The sequence below is a fragment of the Drosophila hydei genome, unplaced genomic scaffold (genome assembly GCF_003285905.1).
Source record: "Drosophila hydei strain 15085-1641.00,03,60 unplaced genomic scaffold, DhydRS2 tig00000232-arrow-arrow-pilon, whole genome shotgun sequence".
Lineage (NCBI taxonomy): Eukaryota > Metazoa > Arthropoda > Insecta > Diptera > Drosophilidae > Drosophila > Drosophila hydei.
Window position 1 is genome coordinate 1,257,721 of NW_022045690.1, and position 14,568 is coordinate 1,272,288.

General features: G+C 36.9%; 1 protein-coding gene across 5 annotated transcripts; it reads left to right on the forward strand.

The window, feature by feature from the left end:
* Positions 1 to 1,228: 1,228 nt before the first annotated feature.
* Positions 1,229 to 12,213, forward strand: LOC111600207 (dual specificity protein phosphatase 3). 5 transcript variants are annotated; one of them, XM_023316224.2, is made up of 7 exons: positions 1,229 to 1,399; positions 1,565 to 1,770; positions 9,216 to 9,275; positions 10,915 to 11,084; positions 11,166 to 11,294; positions 11,615 to 11,739; positions 11,818 to 12,213. In XM_023316224.2, the coding sequence occupies exons 2-7, from the start codon at positions 1,753 to 1,755 to the stop codon at positions 12,021 to 12,023; spliced, it is 708 nt and encodes a 235-aa protein (XP_023171992.1). In that variant the 5' UTR covers positions 1,229 to 1,399; positions 1,565 to 1,752; the 3' UTR covers positions 12,024 to 12,213. The 5 variants fall into 5 exon arrangements, with proteins under 5 accessions (XP_023171992.1, XP_023171995.1, XP_023171994.1 ...); XM_023316226.2 differs by having other exon boundaries at positions 1,234 to 1,399; positions 11,642 to 11,739; XM_023316225.2 differs by having other exon boundaries at positions 1,330 to 1,399; positions 1,570 to 1,770.
* Positions 12,214 to 14,568: the final 2,355 nt, after the last annotated feature.

The following is a 14,568-nucleotide window of genomic DNA, read 5'->3' on the forward strand; positions in this document are numbered from 1 at the left end:
TAATAAATATATAAGATATAAAATATAAGAGATGAGATATAAGATATAAGATATAAGATATAAGATATAAGATATAAGATATAAGATATAAGATATAAGATATAAGATATAAGATATAAGATATAAGATATAAGATATAAGATATAAGATATAAGATATAAGATATAAGATATGAGATATGAGATATGAGATATGAGATATGAGATATGAGATATGAGATATGAGATATGAGATATGAGATATAAGATATAAGATATAAGATATAAGATATGAGATATGAGATATATATATATATATATAGATATAAGAGATGAGAGATGAGAGATATATAAGATTAGATAAGATAAGATAAATATAAGATAAAAGATTATACAGGGTGTCTTTCAGTCCACAGTGCCCATTGCATGATTGTGAATTATTCAGTCACACGAAATTACTCAATTAGCTAATGCGGCTTGAGTTGTTCTCGCGCTCTACTGAATCTATTTTCGCCGCAATTAATCAAGGCGCATATTCTGTAGAATATTCATAAATGAAATTTCCATAAAGTGCTCTCAATCCAATGCATTCATTCACAGTAAAGCTCTGCCTGAGATTTCCTCTGCGTGAATCATGTCTGTGGGTTGATCTTGAATTTGCGTTGCGGAACTTTTACACAATGTACCAGATATATATGTATATATCTAAACGTTACAGTTGACCAACTTTGTTACTGCTGCTTGCTAAAAGCTTTTCCACCTTTCCTCTCTCTCTCTCTCTCTCTCTTTCGTTCCCTCATAGACATTTGCTTTTTCATTAGCGAGCAAAATAAATATATTTCTAAAATACTCGTTTCAAAATATTTACATATGCGTAAGTGGGCGGCTCTCTTGTGCCGCTCTCCCTCGCCATCTGCCTCGCTCTCTCTCTTTCTCTCTGTCCCTCTCTCTATAGGGTCCATCAGCGTCACCACGTGCAGTCAGCAAAGCCAAAGCGCGTCGGCAAAAAGCTCTTCGCCTACGTCACCGACGCTCGGACGGAGGTGGCCCGAACGGAGCTTTCGGACGCCTACAAAAACCAACCCCAAAGCGAAAGCCGCTTTGCAAATCAGTCGCAAAAAGTCCGTCGCCAGAACGCAAAAAATAAATAAAACCGAGAACTGGGCGCTGCTAAAACAGAAGAATTCAAGAGTAAAACACAGCTATATATATTTATATAGATAGATATATATATATATACATATATATATAAATAAGAAAATAAATTGAAATCAAAAGAATAATATATTTATTGAGAATTCCATACAATTGAGCTGTTCATACACACACATATATATATATATAATTAATAAATATATATGTATATATATATATATATCTGTGTATATATATAAGAGTCGGAGACGTGTGTCTTAGTAAAGGTGCGTTCTGGTCCATATTTCGTCTTTATACAATTTTTTTCGAGTGTGTGCATCGAATAGATTTGTTGTCATTCGACGCCAGTGCAGACTGTTGCTGTTGCTGTTGCTGTTAACGATTATCATCTATTATTTATATTTACTCAACACCTGAACACAAACAAACAGCGAAGGTAGCCACAGCAACGCGTAGCGGGAGCAACGAACGAAGCGCCGACCAGGAAACAGGACCAAGAGCAGCGGCAGCAGGCAACGAGGCAGCTAACAAGGAGCCAAACACACGCACACACCCAGCCAGTCACACATCCACACCCACACCCACACACACACCCACACACACACAGCAATTTATTAAGATGTCATGGAGATATGCGGTAAGTGGCTCAAAGCAAAATTGAAAAAGTCAAGTGCAACCTGTTCCCAAATCCCTTACTCCGTGCACTAGGCACAACTCTGGCCATGCTGAGGCTGCTGGATGCTGGGCGCTGCTGTGTCAGCATCAGCGTCAACTGCAGAATGACCTTGAGCGCATATGCATGTGGCTGACCCAATTTGGAGGCTGTGTTAGTTGCAAAGGCAAAGGCCATTTCCACATAACCGTTGCCCACTTCACCTGTACACACATGTGTGTGTGTGTGTGTGTGTGTGTGTGTGAGTGTGTGTTTGTGTGTCATATTCCAGCAGCCACCTTGTGTATGCAGAGCCTTGGCACACGCCCAGGCCATCAAACATGCCACGCCACCCTTTGGCCCTTTCAGCTCAGCAAGGCCTCTCAAATGCGAATGCAAATCCAAAGTTCAAGTGCCTTTAGCACAATGCTTGACACACACACACACACGCGCACACACACATATACACACATATATATTAGATATATACAACAATCGCAATTATTTGCAGTTAATGCAAACATTTCCGTTGCATTGGGCGCGTAATTTGAAACTTGCCAAAGTTTTCATTTCTTATTTGTTGATAAGCTCTGCGAGCATTTGTTTATGCTATTTGTATTATGTGCGCAGCTGTACTATTTATTTATATACATTCTCAGCTGGCTCAAGTTTCTATGAAGCTTCGATCTTAGCTCAAGCTGCAGATCACAGCGCATTGGCTTTCATATGATGCAGTATTTTTGCAGTATTTTAGAAATACCCAAGTGGCTTTTAGCTTTGTTTATAGCCCTTAGAATCTTCGTTCTCATAGCGAATGTTTCCTACTTAAGTTAAGTTAATCTACTTATTCGCCTTATATTGTAAGCTCAATTTTGTCTGACTCAGTCTTAGTCTTAATTAGTCAGCGATAGCAAAGAGATTGGTGCCAAGTCCATAAAGCAGGCTCTATAGTTGAGCAGATCTAGAGCTAACAGCTAGTCTGTCCGTTCGTCCATCTTCATTTAAATAAACACGCTTAACTCGCACCCTACAGGACCTACAGCCACTTAGAAGTCCTTCAATGGGATCCTTTTAGCTTGATTGTATTAAGAATCATTGATCACTCGTTCCATGATCAGAAAACCGATTCAAGTCTATACAAAGCTCAAGCTTTTTGTCAGCTAAAGCAACTGTAATTTTTAATTAGATTCGCCCAAAGTATTCCACTCGCTGCCTACCCAAGACGGTCAAGCTATGCCCTAGTCGGGCAGTCAGGGCATCACAAAGTCGATCAGCGTTTTAGCTTGGCGTTAGCCTAGTATTCTAAATAGCCCAAGTATGTATATTTACAAGCCTCTGTATAAACACTTAGATATATATGTATAAATTCTTGAAAATTGTTGTTATGCCAAATCACTTTTACCTCAAGCCAATCTCAACTTCTCTGTGTGTGGCTGAATGTGGGGCAATGTGTTATTCAATTGCACTGCCAATTTTGACACGCTTGCCACGGCTTGGATGGGCCTCGGCTGCAGTGCGGCTATTGCATTTGTGGACTGACCCAAAAAGGAAAAAACGGATATATGTAATAGGCTTTTGGGGCTAAGCCTAAGCAGATTACTCATACGTCGCGTGGGCCAATTAACTTAATTACCAACGAAAATTGCTGTAAAAAAGAAGCAGAAAGCCTCTATTACTAGAGGGGTGGGCTGAGGGAGTGGGTGGGCACAACGACGAGGCTAATCCAGCGTGAATCAAACATATTGCCGTCGACGTCGACTTGGAGTCGCAGCTATTGAACTTGAAAACAGAAGAGCCAGTTGAATGCAAAATGAATTCAATTGACAGCGACAACAGACGGCGCAGAATTTGCGTTTCGCTGGCCAGCGAAGCGAACGAAGATTTCCCCAACCGCCCAGCGCCCCACCCATTACAGGGGCGTGCGTTTAATTGGGCAGCCGCTGGCTGCTTCCGTGTAATGTGCATTAAAAAGGCATCTAAAACACATGGAAAAAATGTGGAAAAAATACCATTATATATAAATATATATGTATATATATATATATGTGTGTGTATGTGTGTAAAGCCCAATCGCTTTGGCTGAAATGTCAATGTCACTGCTGCTTGTCAATGCTGTTGTTGAGTTGGCTTGGTTCAGTGTCAGGCGCTGAGCGCGCTAATTGAACGATCGATAGAGCGTTGTACATCTCCGGCCTGCCAGTGTGTTCTATATATACACAGATATATAAATATATATATATATATACACACATATATCTGCCTATATATGGCCTATATATAGACACTTAACAATCATGTGGGCGCTCAATGTGGGCGTGTAGCATCGCCATCGCCAACGGTCGTCGATTGGCAGCTGTTGCGCCTCATTGAGCAAAAGCGAAAGGCAAACATGCCGAGCGGCCACTTGAAAGCGAATTGTTGTCGCTATTGTTATTGCCCAAGCCATTGTCTAATACAAATAATAATAATACTGCTAACAACAAGAAGAGAAAAACAATTATCACCAAAAATGTAATCAGTTAGCTAGCCACACACACTCGGCGACAGCTCGAAAAGGTAATTCGTATTCATTCAAGGCTCTGCAAGTATTTTCCCAAGCTACGGCCATAGTACTCATTGTATTCAAAGTACTCGAAGCAGTCAAACGGTCTGAAAGATCATCTCATCTGTGTATGTTGTCTGTCAGCGACTCAAATTGTCTCTTTGGAGTATTCTAAAGTAGCTCGAGTATTCGAAGCATTCAAATAGAGATGTGCACTCGAGTGTTTTGACATTCAAAGTACTCAGAGTACTCTAATCATAGAAATACTTCAGATGTTCCTATGTTTATAGTATTCAAATCGACTTGAGCTCAACATTTCAAGCTGAATCAAAGAAGTCTGAATTGAAGTTTATATTTTTGCAAAATTAATTGACAGTCTGAAGTAAGGAAAAGTTTTATATTTATATTTAAAAAATAACATACAATATATATTTATATATTTCATTTCAAAATGATTTTAGAGTTTTCTATTTTTATTTAAATTTTTTTTGACATTTTTAAAAATATTTTTGTTTTTTTTTTTATTTTATATATATCTTTTTTTTTTATCTATTACCTTATTTTTTTATTTACTATCAGTATATAATATTAAAAAAATACTCACAAAGCCGAAGTCAAATTGATTTGCAGTTATTCTTATATATTAACTTTATTCATATTAAATATATTTCCAACCTCTATTTTCTTTCTTAAAACTTTCAAACTGCCCTCGCTTACAATATTTTATTGACGTAACAAATCCATCAAACATATAGAAAAATCAAGGAAACAATAGCTTAACTATCGCAGACAGTTCGTTGGCTCAACTCACGTTCGTGTCACGTGCTCATCTCTAGCTTCAGCCATTCAATCAGTTCACGTCACAAGCTTCGAACGCGCCTCGTTTTGGGCGCCCTATTGGCCTTGATCAATGCATTTAATGCATAGATTGTTTAACAACAACAACAATAACTTGCTGAACAATAAATAGACAATTTGATGAGCTGTCTACCAGTTGCCTCCACACACCCGCTGCCCCGCTGCCTCGCTCGCCACTGCCCAACGCGCACACCTTAAACGGCAAATTAAAAACTACTGCGCATTAAATTTGCACAATTTTCATTAGGTTTTTCACATTTTTCGAGTCGCTGACTCATTGGGCAGGCGAGCGACAAAATTTTTATAGCTGCCAACTTTCGGCTGATTTCCTTGCCATCGCACGTGATGTCGCTTGACGCGGCGCATTAACAAATCTCTCAGTCGAGATATATTTAATAATTTGCGATGCCTTTTGTTTATTTATTTATTTATTACCTTTGGCGCGTCTTTTGACGGCCTGTTTAATCAATAAATTTGTCTGCAAGCTTTGCATGTCAATGCATTCTCGATTGTCCTTTTCCTGCCTGCGTCAACCATGCCGCTGCACTCTGGGCCAAATTGTGAATGCTTGCGGTGGAAATTGTTATATATATGTGTTAGCCATGCTGCCAAGAGCTTGGCTCACTGAAACATGTAACTAGCCCACTGTACTATCTCTCTAGTCTCTAAACTTTTTCGTCTTCCTCTCCCTCTCTCTCTCTCTCTCTCTCTGGGTCTCTCTCACTCACTCCTCTCGTTTCTCATTTATTAGGCCAATGCAATTTACCCATAGCTAAATATTTTCAGCATGCCAAGCGATTTCTCACACTTATTCAAGAATTTCGAATAATCATTTTTGAGAATTTCCCACTTTGTGTGAAATAAGGCCAACAGTAAATGAGATCAACAAATTATATTTATGTATATACAAATTCTTTATAAGTGCTAAGTAGTTTTTAAAGTGCAGGAATACATATTTATTTATATGTATATATATATATATATATGTATATAATTGAACATTTATTCAAATTTTTCAAATTTTATTTGAACAAGAATTAGTAATCTTGTCTCGCTTGAATGATTTGCATATAAATTGTAAATAATATAAAATATATATATATATGATATAGGCAATATTGCTCCAATTGCTACAACTTCTTTACATAAAGCGTTTCTATTGAACTGCATCAAATTTTATTCAAAAATCTTTTCTGCATTAAAATATTTTCTTTTTGTTTTTATATTGGGGATAACATCTACTTTCTTCCCTATTTAGTTTCACACATTTATCATTAGCTATAATTATAATTAACACTAGACTATAACTATAACTAGACTCGGTAATTGTCTTATTTAGCCAATGCACAAATTCTAAAACTGTTTTTAAAGCTCTCGAATCTATGCTTAGATCTTACTAAAATGTTGACTGGAAATACTTTTAGGATCGGTGGAAACTTAACTGATTTTTATAATATTTTTTCAAAATTCATTTATCTTTGCTCTTAAATTTTATGGCAAATTTCTTAAAGCACCTAATTCGGTAAAAGCTGTAATATGCTTGATAGGAGGCTGCGTAAACAAATTGAAAATTTCAGCTTCTATAGTACTCGAGTTATGCTTATGAAAGCGATTTGAAGGGATGTTACGTAGCTTGGAACCGCCTACTATATCGCTCAAGCGAATGGCTGGGGCATTACTTTTTATGCTCAAACAAGTAGCTTGGCTAAACGATAGCCCAAAGGACCTCTTCGTTAGCTGAGCTTTCAGTGTAAACTCAGAGATGTTGCTGCTCCATGAAATTGTCTTGAATTGATGTGGCCTGGTGGCTGGTGTCAGGTGTTGGCCGGTCGTTGCTGCAGGCAGGCCAGGCAAGCCTATGCGACACCAACCAACCTCTAGAGAGCGTTGCAACAGTTTGCATTGCAGTTGAGCAAGTGGACAACGCTTGACCCGACCTGACACACTTTCTGCCTGATGGGATGGGAAGGGTTCGGTGTCAGAACGATGCCAGACTTGGGTTAAATGCTAGCCCACATCAATATGGCGGCGACCCACTGACTAATAGATGCAACAATGTGGCCATGCACGTGTCTCTTGTTGTTTTATCTCTATCTGCGACAGCAATCAACTATGCCACACACACACATGCACACACAGGTGTGTCTATTAAAAGCGTCGAGAGACGAACGACACTGGGCTCGCGGCCCAGTGCCAATAAAAGCGAACAGAAAATACGAAAATGAAATTCTAAATATACGTGATTAGATTGAGCAAATCACAAAGTTGATTGGGTTTCTATTTGCCTTTTAATCACTGACTAAGTCCAGCTAATTGCTGTGGCATGCGGGCAGCCAAGCACTCGGCCCCGTGACTCATGGCGACACAGAACACAGAGCACAGAAATCAAATCAATTTGTGAAGCACAATTTTCAGATTTTTCATAATATTTCCAAGCGTACGAAAGAATGTGTCGAAAGCGTTCATTGCTGTGCGTTCTCTGTATTTATAGACTTTATATATATTGCATATATCTTGTTGTTTGTGTTTAGCGGAACAAGGTCAAGGCGTCGGCAGTGGCCAAAAAGCAAAGCCAACGGCAATGGCAACGCCAACGCCAACGCCAACGCCAACGCCCCTTTGCACACCTGAAGGCAAGGAATGCTTTGGTTCTCTCTCATCTTCCTGTCCGCAGCAGCCTCCGCACTCAGCCACCTGCAATTTGGCCTCAGACAAACATTTTCTATCTATACTATATCATCCATTCGAAACTGATTTAAATTTAGCTATTACTAGACAACGATGTGGGCTATACGTACTTCGATATTCGTCACATTGAATACGTTCAAAAGCGTCACAAATTTCAGCTTGTTTTCTGGCCATTGCATCTAATTATAGCTATAAATTATAGAGTTTTCGCTCTATTCGTAATGCTCATTGATCAAGATTAATGTATTTTGCTAAATTTAGCAACGCTTGTCAGTTTTCTTCTAGCTTTATCGCTGTATCAAATTTGAAATCCGTTTATAATATGATTTACCATCAGCGTTTGAAGTGAGCTTACTTAACCACTTATCTGAGCTGATCAAATTATAATTTTATGCAATATCTTCTTACTAAATTAAGCAAAATATTTTGTTTTTAAGTCTTTTGTAGACAAAAAAATACAAATTTTAATTTTCGATAAAATATAAATAGTGTTTATAATATTAAGAGTAAAAATGTCTTACTTAAGATGTCCAAACATTTTCTTATATATAAAGCTTTTCCCCAACACTATTATTTCTATATATTACAAATTTTTTTAGAGCTTAAGAAATAACAAAAAAATTTAGAAATTCAACCTTTAGATAAACCGTAAAAAAATACCTTTAGAAGCTTATTAGTGATAAAAGAAAAATGTTAATTGCTCTGTCAACTTTTTCTTACCAAATTAAGCGTTGTTCCAACAACGTTATCCAACACTATTGTTCTATTTTGTCATAGTGCAGTATTGTACCATATTCTATTATGTATTCAAGTTTTTTCCATACTATATATAACATATGATTTCCCAACTATCATACAATTTCCAACACTATTACGTTTTTTATTTTATAACACATCGTTTATCAACACTACTGTGACTATTCAATTTCTATAATTCATTGTTAAATAGTATAAGATATCCAAATGTTTACGTTTCTTAGGTTGTCCCATACTCTAGATATATTTCCTCAAATATCATACGTTTTCCAACACTTCTATTTATATTTTGCTTATATAATTCATGATAGACCTAATCAATCTATGACAATAAGATATGCAAATGTTGTTCTTTTATCTAAACTTCAACTATTTTACGTTTATCAACACTACTTGGATTATATTTTCCTATAATTCTTTGCAGTCGCATATTTACTCAACTTACACTATTTAAGATATCCAAATATTTTTGCTTCTTAGGTTAACCCATAATCTATATATGTTACCTTAACTATTATGCGTTTATCAACACTGTTTTGATTATATTTTTCATTTGTCCTCTTGATCTTCATGAACTGTTTTGCAGCTACTCACCGACAGATACAGCAGCAGCATTGGCGATAGATATAGTCCGCACTATTATCAGGTTTGTTTTTGCCTGCGATCCAAAGCGCAAAGCATGCTGTCCAGTGTTGTGAAATGTCGTTCGTTGTGTGTGTTTGTGTGTGCAACACACTTGCTTTGGCCAACTAAACAATTCCCATTAAGATGCTTGCAACTACATTTTGCCAATCAAAAAACAAAATATATATATAAATTTATGTATATATATAAATATAAAGACAGAGGCCTTGGCCAAATCTAACTTAAGATAAATATTCCATAGACTCATAGCTTTTGCTGTGCTGGCCATAAATCTTCTAGCTGAACATACAAAATGTTCAGATTGTGTATAAATAAGCGTCTAAGATATGCAAATGTATCTATTAAAGAAATATATATATACATATATATAAAGATTGTTGTGTCGTGTCATGTCGTGTATATATATGCTTGTGTGTTTGTGTGTGTGCCAGAGATCAGTCACAATAGATCAAAATCCAACAGAAAAGTGAAAGAACTTTTGCTCTGATGATTTTCGCTTTTGCTTTCGGTTTTTGTGTTCTGCTCAGGGTCGAATGCCGCGACAAAAAGTAAAAGTTTTCAACCTCCCTTCTCCCACTCTCTTTCTCTCTCTCTCTCTTGGTCGCTTCTCTAGCTGTCACTAACAGTTCCTGGCCCGCCTGCTGCCCACCCGCAAGTCTTGTGGGCGCCTTGCTGTCGCTGATTTCATTTGAATATGTTATGACAAAGCAGACAACCGATAAGCAAAACTAAAAAAATATATAAAATATATATATAAATAAATGGGAGAAAAGAGGCAAAAAGTTTCACATTCACTTTTCCCATTGACTTTGGCGACTGTCCCTGAAATTGACAAACGACGAGGACGAGGCGCTTGAAGCTGGCACGACCTTCGCCTCTGCCATCAATTTGCTTGGCCAAGCTTTTGCCCCTGCTGCCGCACAAAGGACCTGGCCTAGCCTGAACTTGATGCCCATAAATAAACTCCGCTGCCAAAACCACAAAATTTACATATGGAAATAAATAAACTACAGATTCCAGATGAGCACAAATTATGCCTATCATACTCCATCATGCCTGAGCTCTTCCGACTTAATGTGCATGGCATGCATGCTGATATAACAGTACTTAGAGTTCATACTAGAGCTATAGACTAAGAAAGCCCCAATCAGCTTACAGCTTAGCCCATATAATTAAGATGATATGTATTTTTAGGTAGCTTTTCTCATATTCTTAGTCACATTATTTATAATTTTTAAATATTTTTTTAATTTTTTTAAAAATTATAAATAATTATTAAAGACATTGATGCGCTTATGAAATAATTTCTATAGTCTCCTCGTTCAGCTATTATGGGTGCAAGCTTTAAATTTAATTTTTAATTTGTTTTTATACCAATTAAAATTTTTAAATATTTTCATTTTTGAGAAACGTATTTAAAATGAACTTCATATATAAGGCAGACATGAAACTTTATGAACTTACATTTTTCGGATATATAGATCTATATAGTGCACATTCTAAATCTGGAGCTGCGCTTTATCTTTAACATATCCTAACGATTGAGATTGAGTTCGGCTTAATCTAACCCAACTTCGCATGTTAACTAATGCCAGCCGATGCTCAGCTGATTTGAGTTTAATCAAATGCTTTGCTTGCAGTCGCCCAGCCGCCTGGAAACCTCGGAACAGACGACGGGTCGCCAGCTACAGCGCGTGCTGCACTACTCGATGGCGCCCTGCCGGACGCTGCCTGGCCTGCGACGTGCCGAGTGCGCCATACACGATGTTGACTGTGATGAAGTCTATCCGGGCATTTACATAGGCGATGCGTATGTCTCCCTCTCTCTCTCTCTCTCTCTCTCTTAGTCCTTATCTCTTTTAATACTATCTCCCTCTCTTGTTCTGTTTAGCGCGGCGGCCAAGAACAAAACCTATTTGCGTATGGCCGGCATTACGCACGTGCTGAACGCTGCGGAGGGCTGTCGCTATGGCCAGGTGGATACTGGACACAGTTACTATCGGGATATGCCCAGCATTAGGTGAGTCTGCAACTGGCAACTGGCAATGGGGCGCACAGATCATGCCACAGTTCCATATATCAATTTATCGATTTTGCCATTTTGGTTTATCACTTTCTAAATTATAACAAAACAAAAAAAAAACGAAATTTCTTTTTCTCTTTTTATTTATTCCACCGCACACTTACTTTGTTTATATGTATGCATACATCTTTGTTCATACATACACACACGCGCACACACACGCACACACGCACAATCATCTTTCATCTTTCACTCTGTGTGGTCCATTGTTGTTGTTGTTGTTGTTGTTGTTGTTGTTGCTGTTGCTGTGTGTCCAGACGTCAACATAAGGATTGCTTTTTTAGATATATGGGCTTCCCCATGATCGATGCGCCAACGACAGATATATCCCGTTACTTCTATGTGGCAGCCAAATTCATAGACAGCGCCATCAGCAGCGGCGGTGAGTAGCGAAACTAAGCCCAATATACATTGAAGTAAGCCTTCTTCTCTCTCTCTCTCACACACATACACTATTTAGGCAAGATCCTGGTGCACTGCCTGGTGGGCATGTCACGCTCGGCCACCTGCGTGCTGGCCTATCTCATGATCTGCCGCAAAATGTCCGCCGTAGACGCGATACGCACGGTGCGCATGCGCCGTGAAATACGACCAAATGATGGCTTCCTGCAGCAGCTGGCCGATCTCGACATGGAGCTGAAACGCAAAAATCTTTATCCCTACTAAGGCTATAACAAAAACCCCAACACAACCAAAGATATATATATCTATATACCCATACACATAGTATATATATGTATGTATACTATGCTAGGCTAAGGCAAACAGAATGCTGATGATTGGCTGAAATTAATGAATTGTTGTATTACTAAGAGTTATAAAAACACACACACAAATACACATTGGCAACGTTTATACGATGATTGAAATATATATATATATATATATATATATATATATATATATATATATATATATATATATATGTATGTGTACATGTATTCAATTATTGAATATGGCTGCAAAGCCTAAATGTATGCTAAACAGTTATATACTCACACACACTCACACCTAAACACACACACACACATAAGTGCTACGTTTACACGTTGAGCCGAAATCATGATATGAATTGTGATTATAAATCTGAATAAAAAGTTGTTTTGCCTTTGGCAATTTTAAGATTTTGCCACAGTTCCAATATGGGTGTAATACACATACACACACTCACACACTCACACACACACAAACAAGCGTTGTTCTAAAATATTTATAAAGATTAAAAGCTAACGACTTAATGGTAACTTGGTCTTCTGATATATAAAAAAAGCTGTTGAAAACAAATTGTATAATCGTGACATATATACCTAGATATATCTTACTTCCATTTAGTGAGTATCAAGTTACTTATCAACACATACACACACACACACACACACACGTACATATGCCCCTTCCTTTCGCTGCCTTCTACCTACACACAGACCCATACACACAGATACATAGCTGCGTAGGCATTGATCGTGGATCTACAATATGACGTAACAATAATTTCAAGGTTCGAGCTGTCATCTGAATACCAGGAAATATATAAGAGAATCAAAAGAAAACGAAACTAAGAGAAATATATAACTTACCTAAACATATATACACATATATTGATATACATGTATTCCTATGATATTTTTTGTATGCAACTCTTTGTTATTTTACGGTTCATGTCCTACCTGCATATATAGCCCACATACAAGCATATATAACTTAAGCGTATATGCACTTTGGCATATAAGGAGAGCTGAAAACAAAAAAAAAACAACACAATGAAACAATGTATAGAACACAAGATGCATATATATATATATAGAGCAGAGACAACTGATATAGAAAACTGTATAATGTATAATTAGTATATACAATATGCGTTATACACACCCTATATTAAACTGATATATACGAGCGGGCATATTTGTTGGTGCCCATATATATTCAACTATTGTACAATGAAATAGCAAAGCTAACGAACAAACAGCATCAACATAACAACAACAACATCAGCAACAACAACAACAACAAAAATACCAACAAACATCCAAAGGTGTATAAAACAAAGAGAGAAAAAAACAAAACAAAACAAAAAAAGCAATGAAAAACAAAATAAAAAAATAACAAATTCATATTTTCTAGAACATGTATGAGAAAAAAATAAAAAAGCAGAAGAAAATCGAAAAATGAAATGAAAAAGAAGATGAAGATGAAGAAAAAACTAAACTAGCTTTAAGAAGTGATTAATAAAAAGAAAAACCAATAACAAAGATCTTACAATATGTTTTGAGTATGGAATGGGATATAACAAATTATATATCCATATCAAGTGAAAGACTCAACGAATCAGATCAAAAATCTTTGCAGTTCTTAGGTACAGGCAATATAAATATTTATATATTTATGGATAAGTACAAGCGGGTATCTCCTAGTCGGGCACTCCTACCTATTTGCCTTGATTGTGGCTTTTCTCTCAGATACTTTCAGTAAACTGTGTCTGATATATGAATAATAGCGATACAATATCTTTTGATCAGCAGGACTACAGTGCATACATATAAGCAGACAGTGTGATACCTTTTTATGCTTCAGATTCAATGCCTTCTCACATCTATGAACCCAGACTTAACTATAGTCAAATCGTATTTTAGCGAATAGAAATTTCTAGTTTCTATGGAAATATTTTAAATTCCATTTTCAATTAAAGTTTCCATTAGTACTTCTAGTCGATTGGTTTACTTATCTATTCAGTCTGTAAAAGGAAATAAGCTAGGCGCTAAGCGGGCGTATATGAATCGGAGATGCTCTGTCACTCATGCTCTGATGAAAAGTGAGTTTCTTTTGATTTTTGTATGAATCTATACGATTCTAACTGAGAAAATGTCTGTCTCTTAAATTTATTAATGATCATTATCTATTTAAAAATAATTTTAATCAAATTAGCTTTAAAGTATCCCGATCAGACATATCGACTCGACCGTGCAACCTGTTCAAGAATATACATACCTCATTAGGCTGGCGCCGTCCTCTGCTGCCTGACACATAAATTTTTTACTATCAAATATGATGTAAGATGCATTAAGGCCTTGCTGCGGCTTAGGCTTGTTCAGTTTATGGAAACTTTGTTTTATTTCATAATCTATTAAAGTAGCAATATACATATGTCTCTCTCTCTCTCTCTCTCTCGCTCTCGCTCTCTCTGTCTGTGTGTTATGAATAAGTGTATTTG

Bases quoted from the DNA above. Each gene is read 5' to 3' on its own strand.
- LOC111600207 (XM_023316224.2), top strand. The intron at 9,276-10,914 runs GTTTGTTTTTGC...CTTTGCTTGCAG, and splicing joins ATAGTCCGCACTATTATCAG to TCGCCCAGCCGCCTGGAAAC. The intron at 11,295-11,614 runs GTGAGTCTGCAA...CTGTGTGTCCAG, and splicing joins CGGGATATGCCCAGCATTAG to ACGTCAACATAAGGATTGCT.